At 32.7% G+C, this 17,179-nt stretch overlaps 3 protein-coding genes across 5 annotated transcripts; 1 reads left to right on the top strand and 2 right to left on the bottom strand.

Annotated features, from left to right (window-relative positions):
• Window positions 1-289: 289 nt before the first annotated feature.
• LOC131596593 (uncharacterized protein At1g01500-like) lies at window positions 290-2,240 on the top strand. 3 transcript variants are annotated; one of them, XM_058869301.1, is made up of 3 exons: window positions 290-391; window positions 719-1,497; window positions 1,876-2,240. In XM_058869301.1, exons 2-3 carry the CDS (start codon window positions 757-759, stop codon window positions 2,107-2,109), a joined length of 975 nt encoding a protein of 324 aa, XP_058725284.1. In that variant the 5' UTR covers window positions 290-391; window positions 719-756; the 3' UTR covers window positions 2,110-2,240. The 3 variants fall into 3 exon arrangements, with proteins under 3 accessions (XP_058725284.1, XP_058725283.1, XP_058725282.1); XM_058869300.1 differs by having other exon boundaries at window positions 343-420; XM_058869299.1 differs by lacking the exon at window positions 290-391 and adding an exon at window positions 392-526.
• Window positions 2,241-2,546: 306 nt separating this feature from the next.
• LOC131596594 (uncharacterized) lies at window positions 2,547-5,329 on the bottom strand. Its single transcript, XM_058869302.1, has 6 exons — window positions 5,186-5,329; window positions 4,686-4,826; window positions 3,974-4,150; window positions 3,784-3,882; window positions 3,296-3,541; window positions 2,547-2,962 (listed from the first exon to the last, which is right to left on the bottom strand). Exons 2-6 carry the CDS (start codon window positions 4,749-4,751, stop codon window positions 2,687-2,689), a joined length of 864 nt encoding a protein of 287 aa, XP_058725285.1. The 5' UTR covers window positions 4,752-4,826; window positions 5,186-5,329; the 3' UTR covers window positions 2,547-2,686.
• Window positions 5,330-11,382: 6,053 nt separating this feature from the next.
• LOC131594186 (large ribosomal subunit protein eL13z-like) lies at window positions 11,383-13,297 on the bottom strand. The gene is made up of 5 exons (XM_058866273.1): window positions 13,164-13,297; window positions 12,778-12,896; window positions 12,398-12,531; window positions 11,917-12,075; window positions 11,383-11,792 (listed from the first exon to the last, which is right to left on the bottom strand). The coding sequence occupies exons 2-5, from the start codon at window positions 12,884-12,886 to the stop codon at window positions 11,568-11,570; spliced, it is 627 nt and encodes a 208-aa protein (XP_058722256.1). The 5' UTR covers window positions 12,887-12,896; window positions 13,164-13,297; the 3' UTR covers window positions 11,383-11,567.
• Window positions 13,298-17,179: the final 3,882 nt, after the last annotated feature.

The raw sequence follows: 17,179 nt of genomic DNA, 5'->3' as shown, positions 1-17,179 counted from the left end.
AGACATACGTCTACAAATTATCATTGGGTCATCCTCTTACTAAATACCTTGGTTTTCCTTTGTTGCTATTTAATTGTCCTTTACAACTCCTTTCACTTGCTATTTAATTGGCCTCTATTTCTTGGATCCTAAAAATGATCCTACAAGTATATGCTTTCTTAATGTATTTTTATGTATACTATAATATATATTATGCTTACTCTAGAAAAACACATATATCGTTTATATTGTTGCCAGCCTGCAACAACCACGTGGCAGGACTTAATTAGTAATAAAAAATATTATGTGGACTAAGATCTGAAAGATACTTTGGATTATGAATTTGATATCATAGATTAGAAGCATGCGTGGTTGTGATAAAAGATAGATAAGAAAACATCATAAACAAAGAGTGTGTACATCCACAGTTTAGTTTTCATGGTTACAGTTTATTTCCAGAAATATAGGAATTTATATTTGTTTGTGGTGTTAAACACTCAATTTTTTCTCCTACTAATTACTATACGAAGTGTTTATTAATCATTTGGTACATCAATTAATATACTCTTCAGTTTCTTATACTTCATCATCCTTAATCCATTCTAATTATAGAAATTAAATGTCAATTTTTATTTGGTGACTTTAGAAATTCCACTTCCATTTAGATTTCATTTTTTTTGTTTGATTTGTACAAGGTAACGTTTGTGATCCTTTAACTGATTTGGTGATTGTGAAACAGGTTTTGATTAGAAAAAATATGATGGATTCAAAGTTTCAATGATTTTGGATATGAAGATGGAAGGATCTTATGATGTATCATCATGCAATGAAGGAGAATCAACAAAAAGAAATCTTCAAATAATCGAATATTCGTCGCCTTATGATTATGAATCATGCATGAAATTATTATCATTTTCATTACCTTGGTTTGATGTAAGAGTTTTTTATGTAAGAGTTAGTGGAATTCAAGTGAATGATGATGAATCGACATCGCGATTTCTATATCTTCATCATGTGCCTTTAAGTCCCGATACACTTTTAGAAATAAATGGTGTTCGAAGTAACATGAACAATGATGAAGATTCTTCGATTCTAAGAAGGGATAGAATCGATAAGAAATCGGAACAAGTTACTTTTGTGAATACGGATAGTATAAGATTAAATGGTAGTATGAAGTTTGAGATTTGTGATAAAGATCAATGTGTTCTCTCTTGTGTTCTTGAGATGAATGATGGTGATGATGGTGATAAGAGATTTTGGAGTATGAATTGCGAAACGGAAATGAAATCTAATAGTGGTTTTTTCAAAGGAAAAAATGTTTGTGTTCCTGAAATTGAGGTTTATGTTGCTGGTTGTTTCTTGGGAAGACCTATAATCTTAACTAGGACACTGCAGTTCAATTGTAGGAAGAAGCAGAATAGGAAGTTGGGTATGTTGGATGTGATTCCGGAATATGAAACAACTGAGTATAAGAAATATGTTTCTGATGATCATGATCATCATGGACTTGATTTACAGGTAAATTTGCACAACAGAATAGCTTTTAGTTTACATGAATCTGAATTTTATGTTTGGCTTATTAGAGATATTATAATTTTCATTATGGGATATGGTTATTTCTTTGGCTATGCAAAATTTTGTGGATAATATAAAGCATGTATCAAGTTAGGAACTCTATAAAACCGACATGGAAGGTGTGTTTTGTATCCGACAAGTGTTTGACACCGACGCCACACCTATATATGTGATTACGTTCTATTAGATAGTGTAGCTTTTGGAAAGTCGTGATTGGTTCAGTGATTTTGGCAAATCTACTATGATATTAAATGTGCACTTAGCTTTTTGTTAGATTTTTGGTTAAAATTGTGTTATTCAATGTTTGGTTTTGGTACATAGGGAGCTGAGTACAAAAGCTTCAAACCAGAAAAAGAGGATTACAATAACATGTATTGGCAAAGAACAGGATATATGGACATGGAAGATGGTGGTGAGCTATCATGGTTCAATGCTGGAGTAAGAGTTGGTGTTGGAATTGGACTTGGCATCTGTGTAGGAGTTGGCATAGGAGTCAGTCTTTTGGCACGTTCTTACCGAACAACTACTCGTAATTTCAAGAGGAAGTTCATATGACCTCTTTTGTAAATAGTTTGTGTGTAGAGTGTGTGCGAATAGCGAATATTGTAAATCTCAAAGTACTGAGTTTGATTTCTAGACATAAGAAAAACAAAACTACTTATCTATGGAAAACATGATAGTTCCCATTTGTTTTGTTCACAATTTCTTTCCTTCTTTTATTAGTTTTAATACTTTAACCCTCGTAAGTTTCATAGTAAGTCATTGTTAGTTTTGACAATTCTTTTCTGAGAATTCCTTAAATAGATCTTATTATCTTGAGAGATTAGTTTTTGCAATTGCATACAGAAGATACATTGGTTTACTCAAAAATGGCTTTGTAGTTTTTATCATAAAACAATTACTTATTTAATCAGCAATATTGCCATTCCCATATTTTCAAAAGTTCCTCAGCTTGAGCTAATCTACTAGCAAAGTAGCAAGTGCACTATTACTACATTGTGAAGAAATAGTAATATTGTAAACAAAGGATAATGCATCATAAATCTCCTTAATCTTAATTTGGCTAGAGCTTATAGCTTTATGATTATACTAGTACTTATATCTTTACTAAGTCAAAACAAGGTTAAGTTCCTCAGGTAGCTACTTCTGGAGCTACTTCTGCTGCACAATGCATGTGGTTTGAGAGCTTTTCATCAGAACCCCAAAAGTCTGCACATTTTAAATCATCTTGAGTCATTAATTTGGAGAATTCCTCGTGGTTATAGTTCAATATGCTTTTTCCACCTAGTTCACTTGGAAGATTTTCCTCATCAAAATAAGATTTCATGAGCTCCACGCTATCTTTATTCTTCGGATACACAAATTTCACCTTCTGAAATGTCTTGCTATCCAAGAAATACTTCACTATCTGCATAAAAAAGAAGTACAATCTTTAAATTTGGGTTTTGTACCTTCACAAAATTATGCAGTTACCAATCAGACGGTTCGCGTCCTTATTTTGTGTTTTGGTACACATTTACCAAAGTCGAAATGTGGACTGTCTAATATTCATTAGAAGGTCGAAATCATGTGATTGCATCAAATGTGACATTCCCTCAGATCAAGGTCGGACAGTCTAATATCGATCCGACGGTCCAAATCTCTTGACTGCATCAAATGTGTGATTCCTGATTGCAGGGAATTCGGATCCGAAAATCAATAATATCAATAGGAATAGCTATGGAGAGCAATGATGACAAACCTTCCAAAAAGCTTCGAAAATTCGAGGAGGGTTATAAAGAAAAGCTATTCCAAGCCTCTCGGGATAGTGATTCTGTAGAATACTGATCGTCTCTCTAGCTGACTTGAGAGGCACATTGTTGGTTATTGACCACCCTGTGAAGTCTATCAACCAAGCCATTTGTTCTTGACCCGGTGGAAGATTAAGCATAGCATTTTCCAAAAGATACACAAGATGCTTAATCTGATTGTCCATTGAAGAAGTGTTCTGCAAACACATCAAAATTCAGTTTCTAGACACTTATAACATAAGCTGAAAACAAATTATCAACATGTTATAAGCTTTTTCATAGCTCTTTCAAACAGTGTACTTATGTCAGTCGATAAGTTCAAATAAGTTCATCCAATCAGTTGATAAATTCAAATAAGTTAATCCAATCAGTCGATAAGTTTAAATAAGTTAATCCAATGAGTCCAAAAGTGAAACCAAATATCTCAAAACGATCATACCTGCATTCCCGGTCTCAAAATAAGAACAGTTCTTCCATGTCTGTCATGAAAACCTGCTCTATAAACTTTCCCTGTTTCCCCTTCCTCTGCAACCTCGTCCTGAATCATCATTTACATCATTTCGAATCATTTCAGACAATACTCGTGCACGAAAAAATCATAAAAAAATGAGACCAAACACAAAACATACCCAACGGATTCTCTCGGGCTTATAGACTGATCTCCACTTGAGTGTATCTTCCAACATCTTTTTGGACTTGTCGACATTCCAGTTGCGAGCTTCTAGATATCGCCTCAAACAAGCATCAGTGCAGTACTTTAAGCTGTTTCCTGATAAGGGTCCAATTGCAACCTTGAGCTCTTTTATCTGGTTGTAAGAATTTCAATATTCAGAAATCAGAACCATGATGCAACCTAACAAAGGTAATAACTAATAACATAACATCACCAAACGAGTGTATTTTCAGTTCCACTTTTGCAGGATTCAAAATTGATTTCATACGTGTAAAATTGATTTTGATGACATTGTGTATGTTTAGTTCTGCGGCGAAGAACGTGATTTTAAGTGAATTGATTATGTAAAATTGATTTTGGCTAAAAGTGATTTGAAAGTAAAGTGATTTATGCTCGCATAAGTTTTTGAAAAAGCGAGTTGCACAGAAAATTTCGGTGTAAAAATCACGTTTAGACTCAAAAGCTACAAATTGTAGCTTCATGTAGAATCAATTTCGTAAAGCATAATCAACTATATTTGAGAACAACAAAACATATCACAATCAATTCTACACATCCAGAATCAATTTTGGATGCTCCAAACATGAAACCAAAACATACACTCGAAATCAATTTTATTAATAGAATTCACTCAGAATCAATTTTTTGTGACGGCCGAAACATTTTACCTTGGAATCAGCAAGAGCATCTTTGGTTTGTTGATCTTGATGAGAACTCCCCCAAAGATTAAACATGGCAACTGAAAATTCCTTCAACTTCTAAACCACTTCTTATATAAACAACTTTTTCTCAGTTTTCACAATCAAAACCTATCACAATAACAAGATAAAACAAAATCAAATAACTATCAGCATAGGTAAAGTCACACAGAATTCAAGGATAAATATACAAAATTCCGAAAAAGCTCATATCATAGATCACATAACAGAGTCCACTAAGGATTTATCAGTAATTTCATCTACCATCTCACAATCCAAAATTCCAGGAATAGATTAATATTTAATTAATATTTTCGTTTCAATAGCGTTTTTTCACACTCATAATAACAGATCCATAAATAAAAAAATATAAAAAATTCTATGTTTCATAATATAGTTAATCCATTGTAACGCAAAAATCATAAAGTTTGTAACAGAAAATAAAAAACATGGAAAGTATAGAAAAGAACCTGTAAGCATGAGAAGAAGAAGAAGAGAGTGATGTGAGAAGAAAACAAAGAGTGAGGAAAGAAAGAGGAAGTGCATGTGTCATGTGTGAAATTTCGACTTGTAAAGTAATTTTCCAAATAATAAAAACAAATAACAGTGTCACACAATGACCAGAGGAAAATAAATAAAGAAATTAAATAAAATTTGTTTCTAGAAAGAACTACGGATCTGTTCTGTTGTTACACTTACACAGATGTTCTTGAAATTTTCAACTTTTTACACAATTATGTTCATTTATAATTTCTATAAAAATTGATATTATAAAAGATAAAAATATTAAGTATTTATTTTATATGTGAAATTTACATTGAATTCAATCTCGGTCAATAATATTTAATTGTATAAAAAAATTGTTGAAATTTATAAATTATTGTAATAATTCAATCTCGGTCAATAATATTTAATTGTATAAAAAAATTGTTGAAATTTATAAATTATTTTAATAATTCAATCTCTGCCAAAAATATTTATTTATACAAATAAATATATTTTTGGAATAACTTTTAAAAAAATATAAATTTTAAAAATTAAGGTTCTAACAATCATTTATTTAATTTTTAATGTATCACATGTTTTTTATATTTAATATTGATTAATATTTCATTATGTTTTTATATTTTATTTGTATGCAATAACAATAAATTTAAATTAAGTCAAAATCATATTAATCGAATAATAATTTTTATAAAATATTAAATAGTCAGATAAAAATAGAAATATAAAAGAAAATAGTAAATAAATAGATTGGAATAATAGTAAACAAAACAAGAAAAAGTTGAATATTTTAAATTAGAAAAAATATAATTTAATTTTGAAATGTGAGATTAAAAGTTTTAAAGAAGAAAAATGGATAGGCAAAAGAAAAAGAAAAACTAAAATAATAGAAAAAGTAGTAAATAATGAAATAGTAGAGAGAAAAGAGAATTAAAAGAAGAAAAAGAAGAATAGAAAGAATAAAATAATTAATAAAAATATTAAAATGATTAATTTAACATAAAATATGAGAATATGATATCGAATTCCATTTTATTTTTGATTTATTTTACAGAAAACCCATTTTTGTAAAATATTAAAAATATGTCCTAACGTGTTTTTTGGTTTTTTAGAATATAATTTGTGAATTTCTTAAAAAGAAATGTTAATATAGCATTTTTCTTTTTTATAAAGGAAAGTGTTAGGTGGGTGGACTATAATGTATTGTGGCATTTCCACTTGTACAAAAAGTCATGAGAAAAATTCCAAGCAAAGCATAAAAATATCTTTAATGCTCAGAGAAATTTCCACCACAAAGTATACATCGATGCCACCTCAATAAATAATAGGTCCATCCAACTTTTTAGGTCCTGCCTCTCTATAACTTGTCTACTTTCTTCCACCAAAATATCACGCAGAGAACGTTTAATCCCACCATTCCACGATATGGACAAACACCTTGACTCTAATATCAGTTTTTTTTTCAACAACAAAAATCATAGGAACAAACAACATGTTATAGCTTTGGAGGTTAGTATTTGGATTGTACTCCGAACTCGATAGGAATAACTTCAAGATTCGAATATAAATTTGTAGTTGAAGTCTATTTATGTATATTCTAGTTGAAGTATGCTCATATAACAAGTAGTTTGATGATGTTGGAAACATGTATGTTATGTATTCATGTTATGATCATACATTAGATACATATGTTAATAGTCTATAAATAGACTGCTCTCTCACATGTTAGGAGAGATGTGGGTTGTTATTTCTCACTTGTAATTATTTAACGTTCAATGAGAAAGTGAATAGAAACTCTAGTGAGATATTGGATTGAACTCTAGTATGGTCGAAGGAATAGCTTCTTGGTTCGACAATTCGACAAGATCTTAGCATGTCGTCGAAATCTGATCACATGCTGTAGTCGAAGGTTGCAATGTTGTAGTTGAAGTATGCTCAAGTATGTAGTAGTCGAAATGCTACGATTGTTAGCATGTCGAGTTAGGCCTGTTTGTTAAGCTCAATTGTTTAAGTTAACTTGTGTAAGAATAAGTTTAGTGTGTTAGTTTTATCATAAATAGCATACTAGTCTCTCATCATTGCATACTGCAAATCCTAATTAGGGTGAGAGAGGTTATTTGTTATACTGTAACACTTGTAATCTTGTTTCAAAGAGAAAGTAAAGGATAACACTTTATAACCAATTTCATTGTGTTTTTCTTACTTCCCTCTTTCCTACCCTTGTGGATTTCTTGTCAAGAAAAGAAACCTATTATACTTTGGTCTTGGCATTGATTTCATAACAAATTGGTGCGGTGAACGTGGAGAAGAATGTCGTCAACAAAGTATGAGATTGAAAAGTTCACCAGAGTTAACGATTTCGATTTATGGCACTTGAAAATGAAAGCCCTACTAGTTACACAGGGTGGTTAGAAGCGTTGAAGGGAACCGCGGCCATGGACGATGCGTTAACGGAGAAGGGGAAAACAACTATGGTAGAGAAAGTCCACAGTGTCGTCTTATTGAGCCTTGGTGATAAGGTTCTTCGACAGGTTTTGAAAGAGACGACGACGGCGAATTTGTGGTCGAAATTCGAAAGTTTGTACATGACCACAACGTTGGTCAATCACCTCTACCTGAAGCAAGCTTTGTATTCATTCCAGATGAGTTGTCATTTGGTGTAGGCTTCAATTTTTTCGGTGCAGCCTTTGTCTTAACCGGTTAAGAAGGCGGTTTCATGTCGGTTGTTTCGGGATATCCAATCTTCTGCAATTGTTCTTTGATGTGGAGTTTCATGTTGTCATCGGCTTTCAAAACCTCTCTTGTATCACTTCCAATTTGGAAGTAATAGAGATATTTGATTTTTCACCTTCGTTGCAACCATCATCATCAAAACTAAATCTTTTCCAATGAGGGATAACTTCGTCCATTCTTATTGCCTCGCCTAGTTTCATCTTTTTTTACAATAACAAACGCACACGAGAGACCATACGTTTTAGAAATAGTACAACCACACTTTGCGCTATCGGAACCTACAACTTCACCTTGTTTGGCCTCGTGAAAAATATAGTTCAACCCGGCCCGAGACACGTTACCGATCAATTGACAATAAAGTATGTTGTCCTTGAATCAATGTTCCAACACCGTAATGCTCCAACCAAATGTGGTTTGCATCTCATTGGGTTGTTTTTTAATCATGAGATTTACGGAATCTCATCTCGACACAAGTCACCTTTGCTATTAGTCAACCAATCTTTCAGACTAGCATGTGTCGACTCAACTCTGTTGGTGGTTGTATTCCCAAAATGTCGGACATTATTAGTCCACGCACAAACAACCTTCTCTATCACCTTGTCAAGAATGATGCTTTCAACATATTTCAATAAATCAGGATACTTTTCACTTTCCGAAATTGAGTGACGGAATCGGCATATAATTCTTTTGTCGAAGAATTTACAATACGACTCCATGCATCCATTATTTGTTCAACAATCCCACCGTGCTTCACCGATTTTTCACCTTCCGTCTCTACTTGTTTCGTCCCTACTGCGGGTTTAACCTTACTTCTCATATTACATGTTATATGATATCGACAAAGTTATGCATTAGAAGAAGGAAATACATTTGCCACCGCATTCATCAACGCGATATCGCGGTCCGAAACAATCTCCTTAGGCATCTCGACTTGTTCCTTCAAAAGTGAGTGACACACCTCTAATGCCCACCTAAAATTATCCTCTTTTTCACACTCCAAAAAAGCAAAACCAACGGTGTATGTCTTCTCGGTGGATGTAACACCTACCATCTCAAATAACGGAAGTCTATACTTGTTGGTCTTGTAGGTAGAATCGGGAAGGATCACTGTCGAGAACGTGTTGAACAACTTTATCAAAACCACCTCTCAAAAACTTTTGTTGGCCAAAGAAAAAAAGCTCTTTAGTTGTACTTAATGAAACCAATTTCTTTGACATTGCTATGTAAGTGTTGCTTGCATCATATAAGTCCATACTTTCTGATCAATCCATGTAAATTCCCACACACGACGTGTGTGAACCAGGAATTTATGAATTGATCAAATTATCAAAAACAGATATAACATTCGGCCTGAAGTATTTGCATGGTCTCCTCAGCTAATAGTTTTTTCTCAAGGTATGATGACCCGTATCCGTCTTAAAGTGTGTTAAAATTTGGCATCATTAAGGTATGAACTCCCATTGACATTATGTCCACATGTAAATGGGAATTCATTTTTCAAAATCCACTTTCAGATATTTCAAGTTTGAGGAACATGAAGACTGAATATTGCAACCCTGAATGTGTAGAACAACAACTTGACTTCTCCAACACAGGTCCTTGTTGACAAAAAAGACGAAGAAGAAATGGAACAACAAGATTTCAAGGAAAAGACCAGATCAGGCAGCATCCACATCAACGAACCTTCTAATCCAATAACGTCAAAATCAGCAAGAGACAAACAACCAAAGCAGCACAAACATCATTAGTTAAACAAAGTTCTTTAGGAAATATTGTTCCCCTAATTGAAATGTGGAATAAATCTTAATCTTATATTCATTGCAAACACACAAGAATCTGTATAAACCTTTATTTGAGTGTTACTATTTAACGATGATTTATTGATGCTCTCATACAAAATTGATGTGTTTATCCTTTAAAAGCAGGACCTAATTTTCTTCTCATTATTTGCAAGGGTTCAAATACAGTTTCAAACCAATACACATTAGAATGCCCGAGTGTTAGCAAGTCCCTATTACAAAATTTCCAAAGCATGCCAATATTTATGTAATGACTCAACAATAATAAAATCAAAACCAAATAAAATTTAAATAGCAAAAGAACTACATCTGAGCTTAGAAATGATAATTCAAGATAGCATTGAAGTATTTGCTAAGTTTTTTAAATAGCAGAATTTGAAGTAATTGAAGAAAGTTGCTCCATTTGCCCTTAAACTCAAATTAAGGTAGGTAAAGAGACCTAATAAATTAAACACTCTGAAATACCAGACAAAACATAGCAATTGTTAAACCAACAAACTTGAGTAAATGTTACACAAAATAAGTAAGCAAAGGCATCCATAATTTAAACTAAACATAAAAAAAATTAATGTCAAATAAAATTGCCTTGAAACAACTATCATATGAATGGATTATAAACTATGAGTTCTCAAGGTCATCACTTGCTGTCTTCCTTTTCTGCCTCAGCAGCTCTCTTGAGCCTAGTATACAAGTGAAGCCAAATCTCCTAATATACAAGTGAAGCCAAATTTCCTTTTTAATAGCAAAACAACTATGTTCTTTGAAACATATTTCAATCGAATGGACTCGAGTCTTGACAAAAGTAATGAGATTCAATTTTAATTTTTATGCAGCAAGAAAAATTTGTCGCCCACAGCTCAGGATGATATTGATGGCTAGAGATCTGCTTTGTAAATACAATAAAACTTCAGAAGAGTATTGCAACCCTCATTGTGTTATACAACAACTCGGACATCTCCAACACATTTCATTCAGTTATGAGACTGGTTGTAGTCGTAACAAGTTTTCTTAAAGCATATGAGGTGGTTCACCTATACCTTAAAATGATACTAGAATTTTCTATGGATGCATTTCCTCATTTCCATGGAAAAATCAGTGTCTTTTCTAATAGGTGGTATTCAACAAACTATACTAGTATCAATGTGTGCTTCACATGTAGAAAAGATCAGTGTCTTTTCTAATAGGTGGTTCCAATGTGTGCTTCACATGATGCGTGGAGAATGGAGAATCTAGCAAATATGCAGCTCTTGCCACCAGGCCTGCTAGTGTGTCATTTCTTTGCCCCCAATAAACCAATAAAGGAAAAGAGCAAATCAACATAACTTTTAATCAAATGACGCTTAAACTCAACAAAAAGAATATACGTCCTTGATACACTGCCAAAGAATATGTTGTTTCCACTAAATAAAATGTGGGGTAATTCTAAATGCTATATATTAAACTTATATAATAACATGTGTTACAATCTAAAGATGATTTACCTACAGTATTTGTTATTTCGAGCTAGCATTGAATTAGTATTTTAAACAGGAGACTAGAGTAATCGAAATTTTTAACTCCATATTGATCTAAACTCAAATTAAGGTAGATATAGAAAAAAGCATTAGAAAGAGAACTAATAAAATAAGCACTTGAAATAGAAGACAAAACATAGCAATTACTAAACCAACAAACTTGAGTATTAGTACACAAAATAAATAACCAAATGCATCCATAATTTAGACTACGCATGTTCTGAAGAAAAATAATTTCGAACAAAATTGACTTGAAACAACTATTATATGAATCGATTATGAACTCTGAATTCTCAAGGTCATCACTTCTTGTTGTCTTCCTTTTCTGCCTCAGCAGCCCTCTTGAGCCTAGCACCGAGATGACGCTTGTTTGTGCGTTCAAGGCGGAGCTTGTAATAAGCTTTGAATGCCTTCATTTCATCAGTAATCTTAACAAGTTCAACTGCTGGCTTCTCCCTCACAATTGGCAAGTATGATCCCTGGACTTGAGTGGCATTAGCAAGTTCCTCTGGTGTAGAGTCACCAGCCTGCAAACCAAAAAATGTGTCACATGGCACGCTAATAATTTCTACTTCAACTATTGGAGCAATGAGTATAAAACTAAGCAAATTCCATCTTAATAAAAACATAAAATTTAAACTCTTGTATTACCTTGGTCTTGCGTCCACGTCTTGGGAAAACAACCAACTTGGCCTTGTATGTCTTCAGCCTCTGCACATTGGCTTGAAGACCCTCCAAAGAACGGTTCTTGCGACGATGATCAATAGCAATACCAATGGTTGGTGCAAGCTTCTTGGGGATACCCGCAGCCTGAAATATATATAAAAGAAATAGCTTATTCCTCAAGTTATAATCCATTGTCAAGTCCGAAGTTATAATCTACAAAAAGTGGCTAATGAAAATACTCCCAAATCAAACAGCCAAATGTCTAAAAACAGTATTCAGTATCCGGCATTAGCTAGAATTACAGTAGAACAAAGGTAGGGAAGCTTATTCCGAAAGACTAAAATATTCCAATTTCAAACTAAAATGGAGGCAAAACTCTAAAACAGGATAACAATAATGAAAGTATACCACCCTATTAATCAAAACATAACAATATATATAGATAAGAGAACACAAACTAGTTTACCTTCAACTCTTCAAGAGAAAATCCTTTTCCAGCTCGGAGTTTCATGTTGTATTTGGCAGTTTGGCCATGAACAATTGGCCTAAGAGGTCCAGCAGTAGGCCTGGGGAAAATCTTAACTGCCTTCTTTTGGCGAGCTGAAACACAAACATAATGTCAAAATGAATATATTGAACATCAATTATCATTATCCAATACTATAATTCAAATTCAAACTAACAATTAAAAATCTAGAACCAATTCATAAAATTAGCAAAATTAACCTCTTAAAATTAACTAATTCAAACACTACAAAACTGAGACTAAAATCAATACCTACAATTAAAAAACAATAGAACAAACTCAATCTTGGTAAAAAAAAGCTAGAAATTGTAGTTAATTACCCAAGCGTCTTGTCTTCTTCCTGTCTGGTTGATTAAACCATGTCTTCACATAGTTTTGCCAGTGCTTCCTATAATGTTCATTGGGGATAACATTGTTGTGCTTAACCATGGCGCCTTACCTAAAAAATGAGAAATATAGCAGAAACCTCATGAATCAGCACAAGACAGTGTAATCACAACAAACGAAATGTAAATTATAAACCCTAAATTTAAAGATTCATCTACCAAAAAACTAAAAGCATTTCAAGCTCGCTACGACATCGAACGTCACAGAAATCGTATACTTTATTGAATCATCACAAGTATTGAAAATCATAAAACGCAACGGATCCCTAATACAAAAAACAGAAAGAGGAAAATGAATCGAGGGTTGGAAAATGCGGCACCTGCAAGGTTGCTTCTGACTCGAGCTGTGGAGAGTGGAAGAACAAATTTAGGGTTTGTTTTTGTTTATAAAGGAATTCCTATTTGGGCCTTCAAATATGGGCCTTTATTTATTGTAAAAAGAAACTATCCGCACCCTCCATATTTACTTCGATGGTACGTATATATTTAGAATACACAAAGTAAAACTATTTCAATTCAGCTTGTAAAAAGATACTGTAATAGGTGGATTATATGTTTATTTGATAGGAATCTAGTTTAGTGTACAAGTTATTAAAAATTATACTCGGTATTCAATTTTAAAATTGATTCACAATTTAAGTATGTATTGCAACTATCGATTAATTATATGTATGATTTATAGATGATTTGTGCTTATATGATTAATATTCTATTTTTCCTTTCATGCGCTGTGGTAAATTAGCATACTTATTTTTTACCTTATATATGATAAAAATATTGAGTATGAGAAATATTAGGAGGCTTTGTTGTATCGGTTCATTATTTGTTAGGGTTGTTCAAGATATATTACGTGAGAAAAAATAAAACGAGTCGAACTAAATCATAGTAAAAATTTATTCGAATTGAATCGAACTGTTTCAATTTATTAAGAATCGAATTGAATCAGAATTAGTGGTTTAATATACCGTTTCAAAATTTCAAACCGTAACGAATAGTTAAAAGACAATTTTTCTCAAACCGAGTCATTTATCAAATAACCGAACCGTTAAGCTATTTTTCAATTTTAAAAAATTAACTTATTTTAAGCATTTTTCATTTTCAATTTTGGTTCGATTCAGTTTTAGTTTCAGTTCGGTTCGATTTCAGTTACAATTCAATTCTAAAACTGTTTGTGCATAATGGTTTGGTTCACTTACCAAATTTAACGATTCTATTATTTTAACTTCAGTTCGGTTCGACGGTTCTGTTCAATTCTTGGATTTTTTTGAACAATTCTTCTTGTCATGTTTAGGTTGTTGTAACTCGTTTTATTTATGTAAGTAAAAGTAAATATGTGATAGATGTTTAGTCCTAGGCTTGTAATGAATGTCTAGTATATATTGAATGTCACATATATATAATGTTATATTTAGTAGGACTAAGTTTTAATTTTGAGAAAAGTAAATCGTATGTTTATGATTTGATGCAAATTTAAGGACGAAATCTTTTCAATAAAGAGATATATATAACACCCAACATTTGTGTGATTTTACCATAATTCTAGAGTCCTTTAGATAGGTACCTTGTAATGGTTATAATGGTACCTGATCATACGAATCTTTGTGGCCGACAACAATTTAGACTTCTGCTGGATTGAGGGGTGTGCCTGCAAGGTGCTCCGATGTCAAAGTAAGTTATAAAGCTAGGAGAGCAAATGCAAAAGAGATATGTGTGAGAGAATAATGAATACATGACCCTCTAGTGAAAGAAGGTATTTATAGCCCTTGGCGTTGGGCCAAGATTTTCTAATTGGGTCAAATCCATTTGGAAGCCCCCGTGCTAGGAAACTGCCAGAACCCCATGGAGTAGGGCTGAGTCAACAATTGACTCGTATTATGGATAGGTGGAGCATAGGGTTCCGGGTGAGCTGCCTGAATTCCTCGCTAGTGAGTTTGACCACATACTCTTTGGTGTGTATGTGCGTCTGACGCCCTCAACGACCAGTGCGTGCTTATTGGGCCTGAAACTGATATGGACATGTTCGGCCACGATCAAGGGTTGGGCCTGTTCGGCCAAAACTTAAGTAATGGGCCTGCTTGGCCCAAACCTAAACAGGTTATATATAAATAGTATTAACCTTCTTCTTGTGTTAGTTAAGGTGTGAGTTTGAATGTATGTAATCTTGTATTGCACTTTTAGATGTCTTTTCACTCTTTAAAATTTTGTTTGCGACTTTTATCTAGTAATCACACCCTATATAGAGTTGTAATTATCCAATCAGATTTATTCTTATATCTTTAGAAATATAATTCAATCACATGAAACTTTCATGTTCGTTTTGAAGTCTAATTAGTCAATCTTTCATACTAAGTTAAATTATCAAATTGAACTTCATATACTCAATTTCTTGCTTTACATTTGCTTAGAATTTTGGTTGTAACTTGAGCTACTTAGCTAGTTTTTAGTGAAACTAGAGCCATTAGATTATAAAAAACACTAATTTAGTGATACTAACTTGAGCTGGTTAGAATTTAGGGTTTAGATATGAGTAAAGACAAAATATGTGTTCTTTTTTTTATCTATGATGGGGTAGTGCTTGCAAATGCAAATGTTTGCATACATACATGTCGTTTAAACAATTTGATGCATAACTCAATATATTTTCTCTTAAACTCTTTGCAAAAAATCGAGAGCCAACCCATAACCTCTTCCTCAAACATTCAAAAACATCAAACATCTCATTGATTTTTCGGTAAAGTTCCACCAATTGTTTAAAAGGATTCAAATATTGATGACAAAATGGATTTTTTTTATTTATTTTGGGTTAAATTCTTAGTGGTGGAGTTATGGGTATGACGGTTCAATTAGAACATGTGTGAAGTAATGAGTATGACAAAATAAAATACTCAGTTTACCATTTTTGCTCACGACTTGCCGTTGTCAATTGCTTAAGCCCTACTTAAAAATTATATTGATTAAATGGATTGTTGAATACTGAAACTAAAATGAGTATTGTAAACATTGTCAAGGTGCATTGTGGTTTACCGTTAAATTATGTGATTAAAATTGATAAGTGATCCAATAATTAAATTGATTTTAAAATACCTTATACTTATTGTATTGATATTGATGTCAAAATAATATGATATGTGTTCGCGTGTGAATAATAAAAATGTTTAAATTGTGATGTACTTATAAACATGGTATGATTATGTGAATTATGTGTTACATATTATTTATATGAATATGAATTGCACGATGAATATATGAATCGTGTGTATGTGTTATGAGTGTGTAGCTTATGTGAATTAGTTACAATCATGTAAAATTTATATACACAAAATGGTTCCAGGAACATTATAAATGTGTTGTGAAAATTTGAACTGAATAATGTTGTATGAACATGTGAATCTGGAAAAATATGTTTTGAACTTATAAATTGTATCCATGTGGTGTAATGATGTGGACTAGATGTATGTGTTAAGATGTATGAAATATGTACTATGAACTATCTCGATTATTTGTTGGCGATAGTTTTGTAATTAAGGAGTCACTAAAATGAACAAGGGGCGGTGGATTTTTGTTAGGGTTTATGACCTAGTGATATGTGTTATCTTCATATATGTAGGTTTGATAATCTAGTGTTTGTGTAATATTGTACTTACAAAGAGTACGATATTTGTAACCCTACTTGTAATGAACAAGTTAAACATAAATGTTTCTCATATGTAAAATAAATGATGATATTTCTCGGCCCTAATTGGTTGTGTTCGTAGGTGTACTATTTTATCTAGTCTCCATAGCCTTTATTGTTATAGATGTAACTTCATTATGGCCATTTACTATCTCATTCCTTTATTCGAGCCTCAATTGTGTAACCCCTATCAAAATCGGTTACATGACTCAAGGTGGAGTCGGCTTATTGACTCGAGACCAATTCGACCATGTGATACGATGATCAAGCATGTTGGAGCGAGTTGGACCATTTGACTCGAAGATTGTTCCATCTCGCCTATTTTGATTGACATACTTTCTGAGGGGTTTGTATGTTTTAAAGTGGCTGGTTCGGGGTCTCTTGATGTTAGTTGGACCCGGTTAGTATTAATATAACGGTCCATAATCCCTCAAACACGAGGCCCTTTTAAGAGCAGAATGATTAAGAAATAAGTATAACGGTTCAAATGTTAATTATTTAATGGAGACCATCTACACATTAATGGCTAATTATTTAATTATGTAAAGTGACATGCAATCCAAGTGTACCCTAACATGTAACCTAAATGGACCCCGAGTAAGGTTAAGCGAGCATGTGAGAACTTCAATGTATATGCCTTTTGAAGAATCATGGTGACACACT

Source organism: Vicia villosa, linkage group LG4 (assembly GCF_029867415.1).
Source record: "Vicia villosa cultivar HV-30 ecotype Madison, WI linkage group LG4, Vvil1.0, whole genome shotgun sequence".
Lineage (NCBI taxonomy): Eukaryota > Viridiplantae > Streptophyta > Magnoliopsida > Fabales > Fabaceae > Vicia > Vicia villosa.
Note: the sequence above shows the minus strand (reverse complement) of the source record. Positions and strands in the feature narration are given on the sequence as shown.

What these genes read in the sequence shown, in the direction of transcription:
- LOC131594186 (XM_058866273.1), bottom strand. Translation starts at nt 12,886, where the DNA reads ATGGTTAAGCACAACAATGTTATCCCCAATGAACATTATAGGAAGCAC. An exon ending in TTTCTCTTGAAGAGTTGAAG is followed by an intron (nt 12,076 to 12,397) that starts GTAAACTAGTTT and finishes TATATATTTCAG; the next exon opens with GCTGCGGGTATCCCCAAGAA. An exon ending in GACGTGGACGCAAGACCAAG is followed by an intron (nt 11,793 to 11,916) that starts GTAATACAAGAG and finishes TTTGGTTTGCAG; the next exon opens with GCTGGTGACTCTACACCAGA.
- LOC131596593 (XM_058869301.1), top strand. Translation starts at nt 757, where the DNA reads ATGATTTTGGATATGAAGATGGAAGGATCTTATGATGTATCATCATGC. An exon ending in ATCATGGACTTGATTTACAG is followed by an intron (nt 1,498 to 1,875) that starts GTAAATTTGCAC and finishes TTTGGTACATAG; the next exon opens with GGAGCTGAGTACAAAAGCTT.
- LOC131596594 (XM_058869302.1), bottom strand. Translation starts at nt 4,751, where the DNA reads ATGTTTAATCTTTGGGGGAGTTCTCATCAAGATCAACAAACCAAAGAT. An exon ending in TTTTGAGACCGGGAATGCAG is followed by an intron (nt 3,542 to 3,783) that starts GTATGATCGTTT and finishes ATGTGTTTGCAG; the next exon opens with AACACTTCTTCAATGGACAA. An exon ending in TTTTCGAAGCTTTTTGGAAG is followed by an intron (nt 2,963 to 3,295) that starts GTTTGTCATCAT and finishes TTTTTTATGCAG; the next exon opens with ATAGTGAAGTATTTCTTGGA.